This window comes from Mesocricetus auratus, unplaced genomic scaffold (assembly GCF_017639785.1).
Source record: "Mesocricetus auratus isolate SY011 unplaced genomic scaffold, BCM_Maur_2.0 Super-Scaffold_100023, whole genome shotgun sequence".
NCBI lineage: Eukaryota > Metazoa > Chordata > Mammalia > Rodentia > Cricetidae > Mesocricetus > Mesocricetus auratus.
Window position 1 is genome coordinate 457,901 of NW_024429204.1, and position 18,547 is coordinate 476,447.

General features: G+C 42.3%; 1 protein-coding gene and 1 long non-coding RNA gene across 3 annotated transcripts in view; one reads left to right on the forward strand and one right to left on the reverse strand.

The window, feature by feature from the left end:
• Sdc2 (syndecan 2) overlaps positions 1 to 15,580 on the forward strand; it is a 98,502-nt gene extending 82,922 nt beyond the window's left edge. For both annotated transcript variants that reach the window (XM_005072659.4, XM_040730301.1), the window contains exons 3-5: positions 6,555 to 6,688; positions 11,308 to 11,443; positions 13,191 to 15,580. In XM_005072659.4, the coding sequence (XP_005072716.1) occupies positions 6,555 to 6,688; positions 11,308 to 11,443; positions 13,191 to 13,354 (434 nt within the window). In that variant the 3' untranslated portion in view covers positions 13,355 to 15,580. The remainder of the gene's footprint in view (positions 1 to 6,554; positions 6,689 to 11,307; positions 11,444 to 13,190) is intronic.
• LOC110341370 lies at positions 644 to 11,375 on the reverse strand. The gene is made up of 2 exons (XR_002383293.2): positions 11,240 to 11,375; positions 644 to 1,087 (listed from the first exon to the last, which is right to left on the reverse strand). It is a non-coding gene; the product is annotated as an uncharacterized LOC110341370 (long non-coding RNA).
• Positions 15,581 to 18,547: the final 2,967 nt, after the last annotated feature.

Below are 18,547 nucleotides of genomic sequence, written 5' to 3' on the forward strand. Positions count from 1 at the left end.
AACCAACAAAAATCAAGATCTAGACTTATAAGGATATTTGATTTTTGAAAATGGCCAATCTGAAAGACAAGAGGCAGTAGCTGACCTGGGAACATCGCGTTTCCACCCCATCCTGCTGTAAAAATAGCCCTTGTTATTCAAGGGAGCGTGATCATCTCTCTCTCACACACGCAGAACGGGTGCGAAGGAGTTGCTCTCTGTAGCCCACAGGACTATTAATAGCTTTCACTCATGGCACTTTTTTTTTTGTTTAGCACCTCAAAAGTGCCTTGTAACTGTCATCTCAACATGTCCTCGTAAATAATAAGTGTAGGCCCTTGTGGTCCCCATTTCGTCACAGACCCTAGGATCCCAGGGCTGTTGTGGTTCTGTGGAGGCTGCGTGCAATTCATTTTGCCAACTCCTCCCAAGATTGTGTTTACTTTAAGTATAAGGGGAAATGGTCACGGTGTTCACATGCCTCCCTTCCTCATCCAGTTAAGCCTTGAACCCACTCATCCAACGGGCTGGATGGAGATAAGACTTGAATGTGGGCGAGTCTCTTCAGCCACAGATCTAGCTTTGGGCAGATTGTTTTTTTTTTTTTTTAAGTATAAAAAAAAACAGAAAAGGCATTGATCTTTAGAAACTACGCTGGACTGGGGACAGTGCTTAAAGGTTGTATTGTGCATAACTAAAATCTGTGAAGCACTTTGTGCTAGCCGATACTCTGTTCTTATAACAGCCCTATCCCTGCTTCTGTTATTATTTCCACTTTCACATGAGAAAATCCAAGGAGCTTGCTCTTATCCATCGCAGTGAGGCTGGGACAGGGACCAGGAAGTGGAGCTTGAGAGAAGGGCTCGTCTTTCCGTCCCTTATTGTTTTACTTCTTGTGCTGTGAAATCCTGTTCCGCCATTAAGAGGCTCTGCCTCCTAGATGCCCAGTCCCAGCTGTAACACAGAAATCCTCAGTGTTCTGTCCAATGTGCCACCTGGGCTCTTTCCTCTCACGCTTTTCAGCAAATGGCTTGGAACAGAGTGTCTGAAGGCCTGGAGAGTACATTCCAGCAAGGGTACGGGAACCCGCATTACATAAATATGGGTTCTGAATGGGAAGCAACAAATTGAGAGACTCTGTTATGCACCGCTCCAAGGGTTACACTCTTGAAACACACAGAGGAAAAAAAAAGATGTTTCCTGTCCTCTGAGAGGAATCTAGAAATAAAAAATAATAATGACAGTGCCATGTGACTGGTGACAACATCGGAAGGTACTCTCCAGCATAAATAAATAATGGATTTCTGGTTAAAGATGACAAATCGAGCAAAACACACAAACCAAAAAACTCTGCTGCGTTCGAGATAAAGCGATATTAAAAGAATCAGACAAGAACTGACCAGACAAGTGAGATGACAGTGACTCTGACCAAAGCCACAAAGGTATGAGGCATGTGGGCATACGGTACCAGTGTTGGCAGGCATGAGGACACCTAACTGGCCAACCCCGGGAAGCACCAAGACACAAACCATAGCACAGCAAAAGGCTACACATGCCCAGCAATGATGTCACAAATGGAGGGTGAAAGTTGTGCTAGCCTCAGGGTGAATCCTTGAAAATCCCTTTAAGAAGTAGGTAGACCCTTCCCTCCGTCATAAACAAAGAGGCGCATACTCTGACCCCAGATTAGAACCACAGATTTGGTTATCGAAAGTAAAGCGTGGCACTGGTCAGCGGAGTCCAAGAGACTTCCAAAACAGTATAGGCTGTTGCTGTTGGTCGTCCCCGGGAAGTTTAAGGTAAATCTCTATTGCTAAAGACACCATGAATTCCGGACGCAAAACTTGGAGCGTTCGAGCTGGATAAGACCTGAAAGCCTGAAAATCAAGAGAGGACAGGAGCTCACAGAAGGCGACGACGAACAGAAAAACTAATTCCTCCCAAGAGGCATGAAGAGCCTTTAGTGGTGAAACAGTAATAGGATACCATAAAACAGAAATGTTCATGAGAGTGGAATGCCATTGTTAGAAATGAAAAAAAAATCCTGTTAGAAAATGAAGGTAGTTTTTCATCCAACAGGCGTTGTTAATTACCCACTTAATGTAAGAACAGACGTCATTCATTCTAGGAACACTTCAGTGAAAAAAGCAAATAACAGTGTCTTCTATGTTAGGGAGGCCCTTCCCTTTATCCCTTTATCTGTTTCCAAATTTCATCCATGAAAATAGTTTATTTGTAAAACATGTCTTAAATCATCTTGGCCCACTGGGGTGCTATAACAAAATGCTTCACAGTGGGTAACTTAAAAAAAAAAGCACAAATATGTTAAATGTGTTGGCCACAGTTGTGTAGGCTGGGAAGTCAAAGATGAAGGCACCCACAGATGTGGTAGGTTTGAGTGTTTGCTTTCTGCTTCAAAGGCGATACCTTCTTGCTGTGTTTTTGATAGACTAGGCAAACAACTTCCCACTGGCCTATTCTATAAGGTGCTAATTCATTCACAAGGGCAGACAAAACCCTCATTGCTCAATCACATCCTTAAAGTACCTTCCTCTTAACAGTATTGTGTTGCAGACAATGTTTCCCTGTGAACGTGGGATATGGGGTGTAGCATAATTAGAAAGCATTGTTATTACACACACACACACACACACACACACACACACACGCGCGCGCATGCACGCACACGCATGCATGGGAGAGATGTATTGGGAGCTTAGAAACAGCTCCGTGATGGAAAGACAATAGAAAACTTTAGAGGGGGTGAAGAGAAGTGTAGATGGGCTTTGGTGTAGAGCCTGGGAGATGTTATTGAGGGAAATACCCTGGCTTCTGGTAGACAAGACAGTGAATCTTTTCATTTATCATAATATAAGCAGAGTCTGGGATGGATCCGCATCTTTCTCCAACTTCTAAAATGCTCACTTGAGGGCATCTTCTCCTTGGCATATCTCTCTCCCTCAGTTTCTCCTCACTCCTAGCTGGGTGATTCACATTTAGAATCCTTTTGGAACATGGGGAAGGGTCTTGAAAGCCCTTAATTGAAACTTATCATTCCTCACTGAGATTTTGTTCTTATTAAGATAATGATTCATTGAAAATAAAATGACTCATTGTAGTAACAATTCAAGTAACAAATGTCAAACTTCAATGGATAATTAGGTAGTCCAGTATGAAAGAGCCACGTATTTTTGGAGCTGTCATTATTAATGGCTCGTAATATTTTACATGTACATTTTGCCTCTAAGCATACATCACACCTGTGAATGATACATTTTCACACACCCCATAATGACATTTTGGCTAGTGATGGACTGAATATACAAAGATAATCTCCCAGTGTTACATCAGGAGCTGAAAAATTCCTATTAACTGATGACAACATATTAATAATAATATTATATATAGTGCAGTCCATTACTCATGTTCATGGAGACACCAATATATACAAACATGCCAGTCATAAACAAGTGCAGCAATATACTTAGCTATATCAATCCTTGATAATAAACAGAATGCTACTGACTATATTATATCTATAATCATGATTTCGCAGTGTACTCCTATTTATAAAAATATATATTATAAAAACAGTAAATTTCATACCCAGAAATGGCTTGACTGGAGACTTTTTTTAAAATGTCAAATCCTATATTGTCCCGATGGATTCTGTTATTTCTGCACTACAACAATGGGTATACATGTTCTGAAGCTAAAGGAGACAGCTGGTAATGTTAAAAAGTCAGCCCTGGCCTTGCGATATTTCTGTATGAGCTCACATGTTTTAGTTTGAGGGGTTCAGGGGTATTCATTCAGTCTCATCTGCGGAAGTACATTAGTTTTTGTTAGCTTGAGTCTGTTTTTAAATGTTTTTTTTTGTACAAATTTGACAGATGATTAACTTAAAAGCAGGGCTACATTCGCATGTAAGAAATTCTAAAGTGTAGAAAGCTAGTGGTTAGTCACCATATTAGAAATTCTTCTCATCAGTGTGACCAGACCTGACAGAAATAAATTAGAGGAAGGATGGTTTGATTGACCTATGGTTTCAGAGGATCACAGAGGGGAAGGCATGCAATGTGGCTTGGTCTGTGGTGGTGAGAGCATGAGGCATTTGGTTCCACCTGGAGATCTAGACCAGCATTTTCGAAGGTTCATCCCTAACGACCTGTGTTTTTCAGTTAGATTGTGTCCCAAATATTTCACAGCCTCCAAGCAGTGCCCTCAGCTGGAGGACAGTGCATAAAGAATGAGTCTATGGGGGACATTTCAGATTTAAGTTTCAGTAGCCACTTAATGAACACATACCAGCTCTCAGCTCAAGGCTCGTAGTGTCCTAGACCCTATTGGACATCCAATGTTGGACATTCAAGGAACAAAACAAATGTGTTGTCTTGTCCTTCTGGAATTTCCAATATAGAGGAAATTGTTAAGCAATAATTACACACAGAGAGAGAGAGAGAGAGAGAGAGAGAGAGAGAGAGAGAGAGAGAGAGAGAGAGAGAGAGAGAAATCTTTTTCAAAGGGGAAGGTTAAAACTAAGCCATAAAGAATACTTGTTATTTGTCATTTTTCCCTTTTCTAAATTTAAATTAGAAACAAGCTTCTTTTACATGTCAATCCCAGTTCCCCCTCCCTCTTCTCCTCCCCTGTCCCCCACCCACACCCATTCCATCTCCCTTTTGCTCCCCAATGAGGGTGAGGCCTTCCATGGGGAATCTTCAAGGTCTGTCATATCTTTTGGAGCAGATCCTAGACCCTCCTCTGTATGCCTAGGCTGAGAGAGTATCCCTCTATGTGGAGTGGGCTCCCAAAGTCCATTCATGTACTAGGGATAAATACTGATCCACTAGCAGAGGCCCCATAGATTAACCAGACCTCCAAACTGACATCCTCATTCAGGTGGTCTGGAACAGTCCTATGCTTGTTTCTCAGCCATCAGTCTGGGATGTTATCTGCCATTTTGGTGGAAGAGAATAACTAGGGGAAAAATTAGGAGGTTGTAAGCTCTCAAAGAAATAGTATATTTCAATATTTCAAGGAGATGGCAGTTGACAGTATCCAACGTTGCTAGGAATATGTTATTCAGATTTCTGTAACCATAACAAAATATCTGAGATGAGCAATTTAAAGAAGAGGAAAGATTATTTTGTCTTACAGTTTTGGAGGTTTAGTCCATGGTTGATTGACCTATTGTATTTGGACCAATTGCCAGGTAGAGCATTATGCTTGGAGTGCCTTATAGTAGTTAGTAAAAGAGAGACAGGTAAGAAGAGCTCATGGTCATAGCATCCTCTTCAAGGGACAGATCCCCAATGACTGATATTCCTGGAGTTGTCAAAGCAGTTGTTCTCACCCTGCAGGTCCCAACCCACTGGTGATCTGTAACATGTACTCTTCCTGCCAGCTGCCTGGGTCCTGCCACTGTCTCAGCCCCCAAATAACACACAAGACACTATATTAATTATGAAGCTGTTGGCCATTTGCTATGGTTTCTTAATGGCTAGCTCTGACTTAATTATTTACCCATAATTACTAATATATATTTCTATAAGGTCTTATCTTACCGAGGACTCCAGACTTGCATCCTCTCCTCCTGGGAATCACATGGCAACTCTCCACCACATTTCCCAGAATTCTCCTCGAATCCTAGTCCCACCTATCTTGCTTCCCTATTGGCCAACAGTGATTTATTGATCAACCAGTTGTACAACATATACACAGAAGGACTTTCCCCCCAATCAGGTGGTCACATATCAGATGTTTACATTTTGATTCCAAGCAGTAGCAAAATTATAGTTGTGAAGTGGCAATGAAACAATTTTATGGTTGGGGATCACCACAACGTGAGGTCACAGCATTAGCTAGGTTGAGAACCGCTGTTTTAAAGGTTTCACTATCTTCTAATAGCACTGTGAGTTGATGGCCAGTCTAGCCCATGGGCTTTTGGGGACACTTATTCAACACAAGAAGAGCTGATTGAGTGCCACTTAAAAGAAAGCCATTGGAGATGCCAACACGGAAGACACTGCTGATCTTAACAAAAAGTATCAATAGTGGATGACAGAGCCAATCCAAGTGGGAGGAGCAGGCAGAATAGAGGAGATGGGGAGGACAGGAGCTGATGAAGGACCACACCATCTTTGGGAAAGATGGCTATAAAACACGAGAGAGGGCAGAGGCTTGCCATGACATAAGCAGTCAGCTGCAGGAGGGTTTACACTTTTCATGCTTTGATTGGCTCTGGCTTTTGCAGTGGCCTGTTTCAACACTGACAAAAATATCACTTGTAGCAGGAGAGATTGAATGTGCAAGAGAAACGGGGTCATTGCAGAAGGTTTCAAGGTGATAGCACTGAAAAAAAAAAACCAACAACAAAAACCAAAAACCTGCCATACTACCCAGAGCCCCTGCAAGCTCCTTGAAGATCACAGGTCAGGGCTTGTGCTAAAAGTTTAAGGACTGGCATCTGGAGAGCGTGATTCTGAATCAACGCTCAGTGGCGTTGCCTGGTAATGTACATACGTGTATGTGTCATGAGCCACATGCTCAGTTCATCTTCGCTTCTTTCCTAGGAGCTGATGAAGACATAGAGAGTCCAGAGCTGACAACATCCCGACCGACTCCAAAGATCTCGTTCACTAGTGCTGTTCCCAAAGTGGAAACCATGACGCTGAAGACGCAGAGAGTTACACCTGCTCAGACCAAGGTGCCCTTGCTTGGCGTTGCGTTAGCATGTACTTGCGGATACTGCTTCCTTTTGACTGCGCAGAACAGTCCTTTTGAGAGCCCCCCCCCTGAAATTATGTGGGGACAGACGGGCCTTCCATTCTATTGCTGTAAACGGCTCTCTGCTCTTTAGCAACATCTTACGGTTGACCTGCTTACTATTCTTACCGCTGAGGCCTAACTTCCTTATGGATATACTGTTTTTAACATGACACTCTTTCTTGTGGAACTCCTTTCCCCCAGTTATGAAGCAAACTCTATTTAGCTTGAGTCAGGTTTTTTTTTTTTCTTCCCCGTGTCAAAAAACATGGTGAACTTCAGATCTGCTGGAACAGGTTAAGGGACTGAGACTCCAGGTCCTATCTTAAGGTCTCAGTGAGCGTCTAGGTCCACCATCATTGCTGCACAAACTTGTTCCACTCTCAGATATACATGGACCTGCTACACCTGTACCTGTATTTATTTGTTGTGAGGGCTTACTTAATAAGAATGAGATGGCTAGACTTAGAACAGAACAAAACTACTAGCTGATGAAAACACTGGGTTTATGTATTTGACCTTGTTAACATTACATTGTGTTTAGCTAACCATCCACTACTAGGTAAGCTATTTAATATGGAAACTGCATAATAAGAAGAAACGCACTGAATTCTGGATCTAGTAAATTTCTTGGATCATTGGGAAGGCAAGATGTAAATATATATGTAGCAGGCACCTGAGGCCTGGTAAGCAATATATAAACATTTGTTGAACTTGGTGGCACAGAATCATTCAAACCAGTTCACCAAGTGAGCATGAGTAATAATTCAGTGGGTAGACTTCACACACTTCTGGGATGGCATGCTGCTTATGAAAACTTAGCAACACACGCATCCCGTTTTTTCAGTTCATCCATCTGTTCGTTTAGAAGTAAGATACTGCCAAGCTCTTTCGGTGTCCAGGCTTTGGAAGGCTGTTCCCTGGGAGGCAGTGACAGGCATTTGTAGTGATATATTATTTATGACTTCCCGAATGCTTGACTGAGGATTCAGAAAAGCAAAGTCAGCCTCGAGCTGTAGAGACCAGGCAGTGGTGATACACACCTTTAATCCCAGCAGCCAGAAGCTAGGACCAGTGGTGGTGCACACCTTTCATCCTAGGACTCAGAATTAAGAGGTTGACTGAGGCCACCCGGATCTACACAAGAGTGAATCAGTCTAAAAGAGAATTATAGCTCACACCTTTAATTCCAACATTAGGGAAGTATATAAGGCAGAAGCAAGGTCTCAGTACAGCCATTCATTCTCCAGCCACCCTGAGGAGAGGCAGCAGTTTGAGGCTTGGTGAGAGCTTAGCTCGTGCGTGCCTCAGCCCATTCAGCCTGAGACAGAGGTGAGAGCCAGTGGCTGGCTGCTTTGCTTTTTTGAACTTCAACTTGGAGTTTGAACCCTATATCAGTCTCTGGGTCCTTTTTTTTTTTTTTTTTTTTTTTTCATGTTGCAGGCAGGCATTGTGAAGCACCCCTCTGCCAGCAGAAACAGTCAGGCTTTTCTTAACTGTGGCCGTACCCTTCTCCTCCTCTTCTTGGTTCTCCCCACCCGTGGGATTTTGAAGCCATGACTCAAATGGGTGGCTCCCTGCAGACACGCAGTAGCCAGAGCTCAGCTCTGTGTGGATTAACACGCTCTCTCTGGGCTCACGGGGGCATTGGTACTGTTGCCAGCAATCTTATTCCACAGTTAGGAAACAGGAAGGCAGGGAGATCTGCTGTGAGGACTACGGCAGATGTACGTAGCATTTTCTGAAAGCTGTTTCACTGGTTTCTCAGTTGAATGAATGAAAGAAAGGAAGAGGGCAGAAATGAAAAGCAGAAGGTGCTTTGATGGTAGGGTGAGTTACATCAGCCCGTGTGTGGCAGTTAGTTTGTATGCCTGTAGGAAGACAGCCTTGGTCTCTCCCACAGTTTTACTTGGCCTCTTCTCTTGCAATGTGTTCAACTCTGTAACCATTGAGACTCAATATCTTGGAGTAAGAAGCTCTCCTGGGGGAAGTTTTAACTTTCAATCCTAAAGAGTTTTATCCTAAGCAAACCCCAGTTTGGTACAGATTTCTGGACTACTGACAAGTATCGATTGGAAATTGATTTAAGTTTGTAAAATTTAATCCTAATAAGTAACTGATTTGGCTTTTGTTAACAAATGGACATTTGGTGATGAGTTTAGAAATTAGAGATCCCTGGACATTTTAATGCAAATATTTCTATTTTTAGTTATGTTTACTGTAATGACAAGAATTCATCCATTCATGGGAGGTTTATTCAGTGTGTGACAAGCACCATCCCAGGTGATGATAATGAAGATATTGATCCTGAGTGACAATAATAACAATGTAATTTTCTGTTTATAGTTACATGGTATGGCTGAATTCAACCTTGCCTGTCGGATGCCATTAGTAAGGGTTCTGCTTTGGAATGAATAGGTCTCACAGTGGCATTGCTGTCAGGGGTATAGATATTCTGTCTAGTTTGTTGTGCATCTGTGTGACTGAAGAGTAAAAAGAGACCTTCCTTGTTTTTCTGGAGCCTGGTCTTTTCCACACCACATTTTCACAGCCTCTAGACATCCAGACACGGATTCAATAAACATTCAATTGGCTTCATTTAATTATCTGTGCTCCCTTTTCATAATTCCAGTTTGCACAGACATATATATGAGAGGCATTTTGGGGTAGCTCTATCCTGGGTGGTGGTTTCTTCACTGTGGAGCCTGCACTTAACTCCCGTTCAATTGAGCATCTCGATTTAAAAAGCGATTGCTCCATCTGGAGCACCTTGAGGCTTGTGCACTGACCGACCACTCTCGTTTCACCGTGAACAGCGGTCTAGAGCATCCCTTGAATGATTTTTTTTTTTTTGTCTCCTTCATATTGAGAAGTTGAGAGTCAAAGAGAACTAAACAAGTCAGCTCATAAATGACTTTAGAGACTTAACAACAGGTAAAGCCATGTGGCTTTGTAGTAATGGATTAAAGATGCTAAGGATTGCGTAAACTTGGGGGGGGGTGTCTAAGCTTCAGTGTTGGTTCTCATTCCTGCAGCATCCACTGACATCTTTTCCTGGACACACACCTGCCTGATTCTCCTCTGCCCTTCCCTAACTTCTAACAGCCTAGCAACCAAAGCAATGCTAATGAGCAGTGAAGCATGCGCCTCCTTGATGAGGACTCAGATAAGCCACTCTCTGATCTGCTGCCCACCCTGCCAGGCAGCCAGTTGGTGATGGGGATTCCATAAGAAGAAACTGGAGAGAACCAGCAAAACACTGCCAACAGGCTTCTCTCATCTGTTTCACTTGGACGCAGCAGGACTAGGGAGGAACTTCCATGTTTGCTTCTAGACTCAGACTGAAAACAGAGAAACCTGGCTTGGTGTTTATGCGGTGATAAAATGATAATTTATGGAAATCACCGCAGCTTAAGATTTTACGAAGTACAGAGTTTCTTGTAGTTTGGGAAAGAAAATGACACTATCACATATTATGACTGCACTTGGCTGAAGCCTCGTGTATTCTGATCACTGAGATGGGGGACCCACTGAACCCCATTGATTACTAGAGTTCAAGTGAAACCACCCCCTGTCCCCCCACCCCCCCTTGGACTTTGAGGCAGTCCAAGAAAACAAACTCTTTTCTTAGTTATTTTGCCTTAGGATGAATTCCAGCCTTCAAAGAGCAATTGAATGACACATGGCACATTATTCTGGTAAACATGGATGAACATTCTTAGGAAGAATTAGAATAGGTTTGGCTAGGGAGGAGGCTCATTGTCTACCGACTTTATAGCTTAAGAGGGTTAACAGTGTTTTCCCATCAGTAGTGCTAGCCAAAGAGAAAGAACTTAACCTGGTAGAGATCAGCCAGTTCACTGGGACCTAATGTCTCTAAATCAGGGGTTCTCCAGACACAACACCATCTGAGGGATTGTAAATAACAGTAAAAACCAGCATCACATTCCCAATAGCAGACCAAATGAACAAAAATCTCTGCTCAAAAGACGTGTGTTTGTGTGAGTGTGTGTGTGTGTGAATGAGAGAGAGAGAGACAGACAGACAGACAGACAGACAGATAGACAGACAGACAGAGATAGAGAGAGAGAGAGATGGGTTGCCTGCCTCACTGGTCTAGAAGTCACTGAGCAAGCTGGCTAGAGCCTTAGGATTCTACCATGGCCCCCACCCAGTATTTTCGTGTGGCTTCTGAGAGTCAAACTCAGGTTTCCGTGCTTGCAAAGCAAGCACACACTTTATGGACAGGGCTATCTTCCCAGCCCAGAAAGTAAAGATTCTGAGAATTGTCAACGAAAATAACCATGCATATCATTCGTATGCTATGAACTCATTAACTACCCACCTTTGTTGCCATGATACAAAAAAACACAAGCTACATAGGTCCAAACGTGGGCCTCACCCATGGGCATTTAAACATTATACAAATTATTATTACTATAATTGACTACACCTGTTTTTAATAAATTAAGGAAATTGGGGATATACTTACCATCATTTCTTCTTCCTAGCCCGTCTTTGAAGGGTGATTACTAATGTTTCCTTTCTTCTCCGTGTCAGTCGCCTGAAGAAATTGACAAGGAGGAAGTTGGCATCTCTGAGGCGGAAGAGAAGCTGGGTCCTGCTGTAAAAAGCACAGACGTGTACACAGAGAAACATTCAGACAATCTGTTCAAACGGACAGAAGTCCTAGCAGGTGAGTTGCCGGCAGAGTCAGGTGGGAAAGAGCTTAAAGATCCCCTCACTGGGGAAAGTGGCGTTCGGTGGCCATAGTAAAGCATTGTTACCAGCCACCTGGAAGTCATCTGCAGGCTCTTTATTTCATACCGACAGGGGAGAGGTTAGGGTTGCTTTGCCCGCTTTCTGGTTGTAAAGAGAAGCTTTTTCTTTGAGAGGAGCCTTCCCGCCAGCCTGGTTCTAGAGCCGCATCAGTCCCAAATAAACACACAGGAGGCTATATTAATTATGAAGCTGTTGGCCTTGCTTGTTTCTTACTGGCTAGCTCTGACTTAAGTAATTACCCCATAATTGTTAATATAAGTATTTCTCTTACCGGAGAATAGTTCTGGGCTTCCTACCCCATGGCGTTCCATCTTGATTCTCTGTGTTTCTCCTTCCCAGAGTCCTCCTGGACTCCTAATCCCACCTATCTAGATTCCTATTGGCTCAACAGTGCTTTATTGACATAAGACTTCCCCAACACCTGGTAGCTCCTCTAGCCCATCCCTCAGACGGCCGTTGATGAGAGGCTGAAGTGATTAGGCAGTTCCAAGTTACAGTCTGCCATGGTGAGGATGTTAGAATCCCAGGAGCTTGAAGCAGTGAGACCTAATAGGCCCAGGACTGTTGGGCGGGGGCCGGGGTAGGAGATGCCAATCCGAGGAAATGTGTCCCTGGAGTTCAAAATCAACTTCAGAGGAGGGAAGGGTTAGAAAGAAACGCCACCCACGTGAAATGACAGACTATGGATACCCACCCATGGAGGGCCTCACCCTCCCTCCGGATAGGAGTGGGGGTTGGGGGACGGGGGTTGGGGGAAGGCGTGAGAGGGACCCGGGATTGACATGTGAAGCAACCTTGTTTCTAATTTAAATTTAAAAATAAAATTAAAAAAAGAAAAAAGGAAATGCTACCCACGTGATAAGAATTTTGCCTCCCGCCGAAACTCATCTGTTGAGGGTACAGGTGGAGCATCACGGCTCACGGGGGGCTGGAATATTGCAAACATCCAAAGCTTTTAAAAATCCCGACGTGGCTCCACAAGTGGAAGGTCTCACTTCCTTACACACCCAAAACACAGGCACCCTACACAAACTTTGCCTTATGAATGCAACTACTTTTAAAATTGTGCAGATTTTCCTTTGTGTTACGTGTATAGGGTATCTTCGAAATCGTAAGTGAATTTCGTGTTGAAACCTGGACCTGATCCCTGATATTCTTATCCCACATATGCAAATATTCAAAGATATGAGAAAGACCATACACCAAAACACTCCTGGTCCCAGAGATTTCCGATAAGTTGAATACACTGAAGAAGCTTGTGTTGGTATTTGTTTTAAAGGTGAAGACGTTTAAGGTTTAACAATGCCTCGAACTCAGGAACAGAAAGACATTTGCATGCTTTTTGTATCTACTTTTCAGTCCTTAAACTCTTTTGTATCGTGGTCTGCACTTTCATTCTGATTAGAGGTGTACCCTGTGAAATGCAGGCACTGAATGCCAAGCCAGTGTTTGAAAGGGTAGGATCAGTTGAGGTTGCTGCTGGAGGCTTGTGGGCTGATATTACCATACTTTGAGAGGGATGACGCTACTGAAACTCCTTAAAAACATGGGTTCTCAAATTAAACATTTTGTATGAATGTCAGTAGATTGGAACTGACCAAACTGATTCCTGCAAACCTTGAACCTCATGTAAAGGAGCTCTCCCTTTTGGCTCGTTTCAGCTGTCATCGCTGGCGGGGTGATTGGCTTTCTCTTCGCCATTTTCCTGATTTTGCTGTTGGTGTACCGCATGAGAAAGAAAGACGAAGGGAGCTATGACCTCGGAGAGCGCAAACCATCCAGCGCGGCTTACCAGAAGGCACCTACTAAGGAGTTCTACGCATAAAAGCTCCCACTTAGTGTCTCTTACTCGGGAGATCACTGAACTTTTCAAAATAAAGCTTTGGCATAGAATAAGATGAAGATCTTTGTTATTTGTTTTGTTCATTACAGAGCCATACTGGCCCTTTAATGATTTTAAAAAAATCCCATTGTATTTAAAACTTTTCATGTATTTCTTTAGAAGGACATAAAAAGTAAAAAAAAAAAAAAATTAACATCTGCAGTGTTCTGTGAATAGCAGTGGCAAAATATTATGTTACGAAAACCCTTGACATTCATGGAATTGGTTTGAACATCTATGCGCAAATACAGAATGATTGTGTTTGTCCTCTGGTTCAAAGATGACTGCTGCTCCCCTCATCAGCATGTCTCCAATTGACCTTACCAAGTTGGTCTTTGTTAATTTATCTCTTGTCCCTCTTCTCTGCCCTCCCTTCTTGTCCCCTTCCTTAAAAACAAGACCTTATGCCTTTTGTAGCTGTCACGGTGCAATTTGTCTTTGAATGATTACGATAATGGTAATTTAGTGTATATGTGATTTTTTTTCCAAATATGTAAACCTACTTTATGTACTTTTTTAAATGTCAAGACTATCCATTTTACACTTGCTTTACTTTTCATTACCTGTAGCTTCAGGCAGATTTGCAACAGCAAATTAATGTGTAAAATTGGATTATTACTACGAAGTTGTTTAGCCCTAGTGATCTAATCAGATCTTCTTTTGGGAGGATTTGACATGAGTAACTGACAAGCCTCAGCAAACCCAAAGATGCTAACAGTATTTTGAGAAGTTGCTGCAGATTCCTTGGCCACTGTGCTTGTTAATTTCCTGCAATTTGAAGGTATGAGGAAGACTTAAAAGAAAAGATCAGCTTTTGTTCTTAGAAAATGCATTTAAGTTGTAAACATCTTTTTAAGCCTTTGAAGTGCCTATGATTCTATGTAACTTGTTGCAGACTGGTGTTAATGAGTATATATAACAGTTTAAAATACAGTTGGTATTTTATAAGCACAGACAATTCTAATGGTAACTTTTGTAGTCTTATGAATAGACATAAATTGTAATTTGGGAACAAACAAACTACTGAATAAATCATGTGGCCTAATATTGAAAATGTCACTGTTATAAATTTTGTACATTTTTGTCAAATGTACATCTCCCCTTTGCTATGACTGACCGTCTGCTCTCAGCAATGATGTGGGTTTGATTTTTGAGTATTCCATGGTGTCTTTAAGTCAAGACCAAAGAGCCCAACAGCAAGGCTGTTTATTCCCAGAGTCACCTCTGAATTGGCCAGAGGAAATGTATATATCGTCCTGCGTGTGTCTGGGTACAAGGTTAGGAAGGCTGCCAGGGATTTCAAGATTTGCAGCCTTTATGGTGTAGCTACTGACAGTACTGAGAAAGATGCCTTCTTTTGCAATTTACTCTTAAAAGTATAAATTCCAAAGAAGTGAAAGGCCCTTTCTGGAGATAGGTGCCTCGGGCTCAATCCTATAGATTTATTTATCTGCCAAAGTCCCCCACCCCCAGAGACTAGTAGAAGAATTCCTGTGTGGGATACTACAGCCACTCAGTGGGGCTGGAGGGAAGGATAGGGAGGTTCTGGGTGATAAATTGTCTTGCTACTGAGAACGGATGTTTGTAGGAAAAGTAGTGCCACAGGAGAAGACCGAGGGATGAGAGTACCCAGGTTGGGTACTCCTTGTACAAAGCATTTTTTTTCTGTTCTGTTTTTTACTTTATCATTAATTTTATTTTTAAGCTGTGAGCCATGGAAGTAGAAAGAAGACAGCAACAACCACAACTTTTGCAGCATAAAGTTTACTTTTTAATAAAGTTTGACTACTTTGTTTGAGAACCTTCCCTGGACTTGCCACAGAACTCATTCAAACAAAACTAAAGTAACACTTGGAACCGTGTTGTATCTGAATCCTTAATGGCCTTAATTCCCAAATTCCTGTCCAATTACAGACGCAGTTCACCTTGTTTAGGACGATTAAAAGGAAATGATGGGCCCTTCCAAAGCTGCACAATGCCCCTCAATTACAGAGGTTAAGAATGTAGTGGGTATACCTCTAACTGTGCAAAAACAGTGCAATTCTATTTGTAGAATAACTTGCTTGGAATATCTGTGCCAGGAAAAGAATTTTCTGGCAAATATTTTGTCACTGCTGTAAAGCAAATTTGTTCAAGTGCCAAAATAAAGTCTGTCATGCCTAAAGTAAATCATTGTATAGACTCACATCCAGTTTCCTGTATGCTTTCTGCTTAGGTTGGTTTTTTTTTCTTTTTTAATTTTTAAGAAACAGTAAGCAATATCATAAAGTGTTAGTAGTCATTACTGAGTTCAGGAAAATTTTGGTAAACTATAAAAATTAAAGCCAGTGTGGTAGTTCCTGTTTTTTTAACCGCCTGTGAATGAGCTCCCTTGTGTAAGTATTGCTTTTTCTTTGAGAGATCTGCAGTATCTGCACCGCCTGTTTGTAGCACGTTGTGGGGGGGGGTGGGAAGAGCACATTTAAAAAAAGAAGAAGAAGAAAAATTTTGCTTACTGGTAAAAAGCCCTGGAACTTCAAGATTAAGGCATTGTTAATAAAATGGAATTTAGCTAGAACAAGACAGAAACAGCCCTCAGTTATTGTTAACAGTTGAGTTTCCTGTCACATGTCCAGTGAATTGACATCTAGGAACACTCTGTGTAACAGCCCTAGCTGTCCTGAAACTAGCTCTGTAGACCAGACTGACCTCGAACTCACAGAGATCCCTCCTCCTCTTCCTCCTGAGTGCTGGGATTAAAGGTGTGCGCCATCACTGCCCGGCTCAAGAAAAAGAAAAATTAAGTAAGTATATTTACATAAAAATATAAAACCTAAAAATGTTACAGGGTTGGTTTGGAGTGCTGGTTTTTGTTTGTTTGTTGTTCTTTTGTTTTGCCAACCGGACACAAGGTAGGGTCTTTTGGGAAGAGGGAACCTTAATTGGGAAGATACTTCCAAAGCGTCAGCCTGTAGGTATGTCAGAGGGTCCATTTTCTTGATTGTTGATGTGGGAGGGCCCAGCCCATGGTAGATGGTGCATCCGTGAGCAGAAACGAGCAAATAACAGAGAGCAAGCCAGTGAGGAGCACTCCTCCATGGACCCTCCTTGAGTTCCTGCCCTGACTTCCCTAAGTGATGAATTTTGACAGAGAAATAAAAGGCATGGGAGGAAGAGAGGGAGAGGAAGAAGGAGCTAGCTGGGATTGACATGTGAAGCAACCTTGTTTCTAATTTAAATTTAAAAATAAAAAAGACTGACTGTAACAGCATTGATAAGGAAGAGAAAGAATGAAACCCATATATTGTTGGTATCGATGTAAAATGCTACAGCCAGTCTGAAAAATAGTTCCTCAGTTCCTCAAGACATATAGAAAGAACTGGAGAAAGAGTTCCCTGGGTAAAGAGCTGTTGCACAAGCGTAAGGATTTGGGGTTGTACCTCCAGAATCCACGTACAAGTCAGCGCAGTACTTGGGTCTAATATCCTAGCTATCTTACAGTAGGATAGAAGGTGGAGACAGCAGAATCCACGGAAGCTATCAAGCCAGCGAGAAGAGACCCTATGTAAACAAGATGGAAGACAAGGACTGAGACAAAGCTGGCCTCTGACATCCACACTCAGACACGTGATAGGGGAGGTGTTGCCTGCCCACACATTATCCGCACACACTCACACACTCAGAGTGAAACGCTCTTCAACCATAAAGAAGAATGAAGTCCTGTCATTTGCCACAAAATGCACGGAATCGGTGAATTCGGTAACACACGTTCATTCTCACCTTTGGAAGCTAACAAAAATGTAGGCCTGGATGGAGATTGCTAGCATTTGGGAAGTAGAGGTGGATGGACAGATACCGACAGGCTGAATACAGTCATCATACACTGCGTGCAAACGTTAAAATACCTCACTGAACCCCGTTAGTATGTGTTTGCTTGCTTGTTCAGTTTTTGCCATTCAGGGAAATGAACCCAGAGCCTCCCACAAGCTAAATAAACGTTGCTCCACTCCAGGCACACCGTAATGCATATGTAATGCATATATTTGATTCATGTCCATCAAAAGCTTTAAAATAAAAAAATTAACTTTCAAATGTTAGAAAAAAAAAGTAATATAAGCCAGTCAACCCTTTCTTCCCTGGGTGGGTTTGGTCAATGTCTTATCACAATAACAGAAAGCAAACTAGTACGTTTGATAAGCAAGATCTTCTTACCTTATTACAGTTAAATAATAGGGGAGTAGAAGCAGTATATTTTTAAGAAATGAATTTGAATCAAGACAAATGAAAAGCAGTTGCTCTATATTAAGTAATTAGTTAAAGTGCTGTTCAGTGTTTTTAGACCAATAGTGAAAATTGAGATTTGGTCTTTTTTTTTTTAGTTTTTATTTTTAAATTTAAATTAGAAATAAGATTGCCTCACATGTCAATTCCAGGTCCCTCTCCATTTCCCTCCCTTCCTCCCGTGCCCTCCCATCAACCCTCCCAATATCCCCTCATTTCCCCAGGGAGGGTGAGGCCCTCCATGGGGGTATCCATAGTCTGTCATTTCATCCAGGACAGGGCCTAGACAGACCCTCCCCCAAGAGTCCAGGGTGAGAGTGCATCTCTCATTGTTGGATGGGCACCCAAAGTCCATTTGTATACCCGTGGATAAATACTGATCTACTACCCAAAGCCCAATAGATTACCTAGGCCTCCTCACTGACACCCATGTTCAGGGGGTCTTGATCAGTCCCATGCTGGTCATTTCTGAAGAATTAGATTGGACCATACAGAAACTTTAAAACAGGTAGAATTAATTACAAACAAACAAACAAACAAAAAACCCCAGCATTCAAATGAAGTTTGTTCCACCACCTTCTGACTGGGGTAATATCACTCTGAGGATTTCAAGGTCTCATTTCTTGTTCCCTGCCAGGCTCTTTCGTGACCGGGTGGCTTTGGAACCGATTTGGTTTCCTGTTAGCTGGCTGGGAGTCTGTAACCTAAGCAAGCTGCAGGTCCAGCTCATACGGGCAAAGTGAAGCTTTAGGCTTTGGTGCTTTGAGTGCATTGAGCTCAGGATTCATTGATTACAGTGTCGTTGGTTTTGGTGAAAGAGTTCAAGAAAAGGCTGCAAGGGAGGAAAAGTTCAAATAGATGCCTATCTGCTGAATG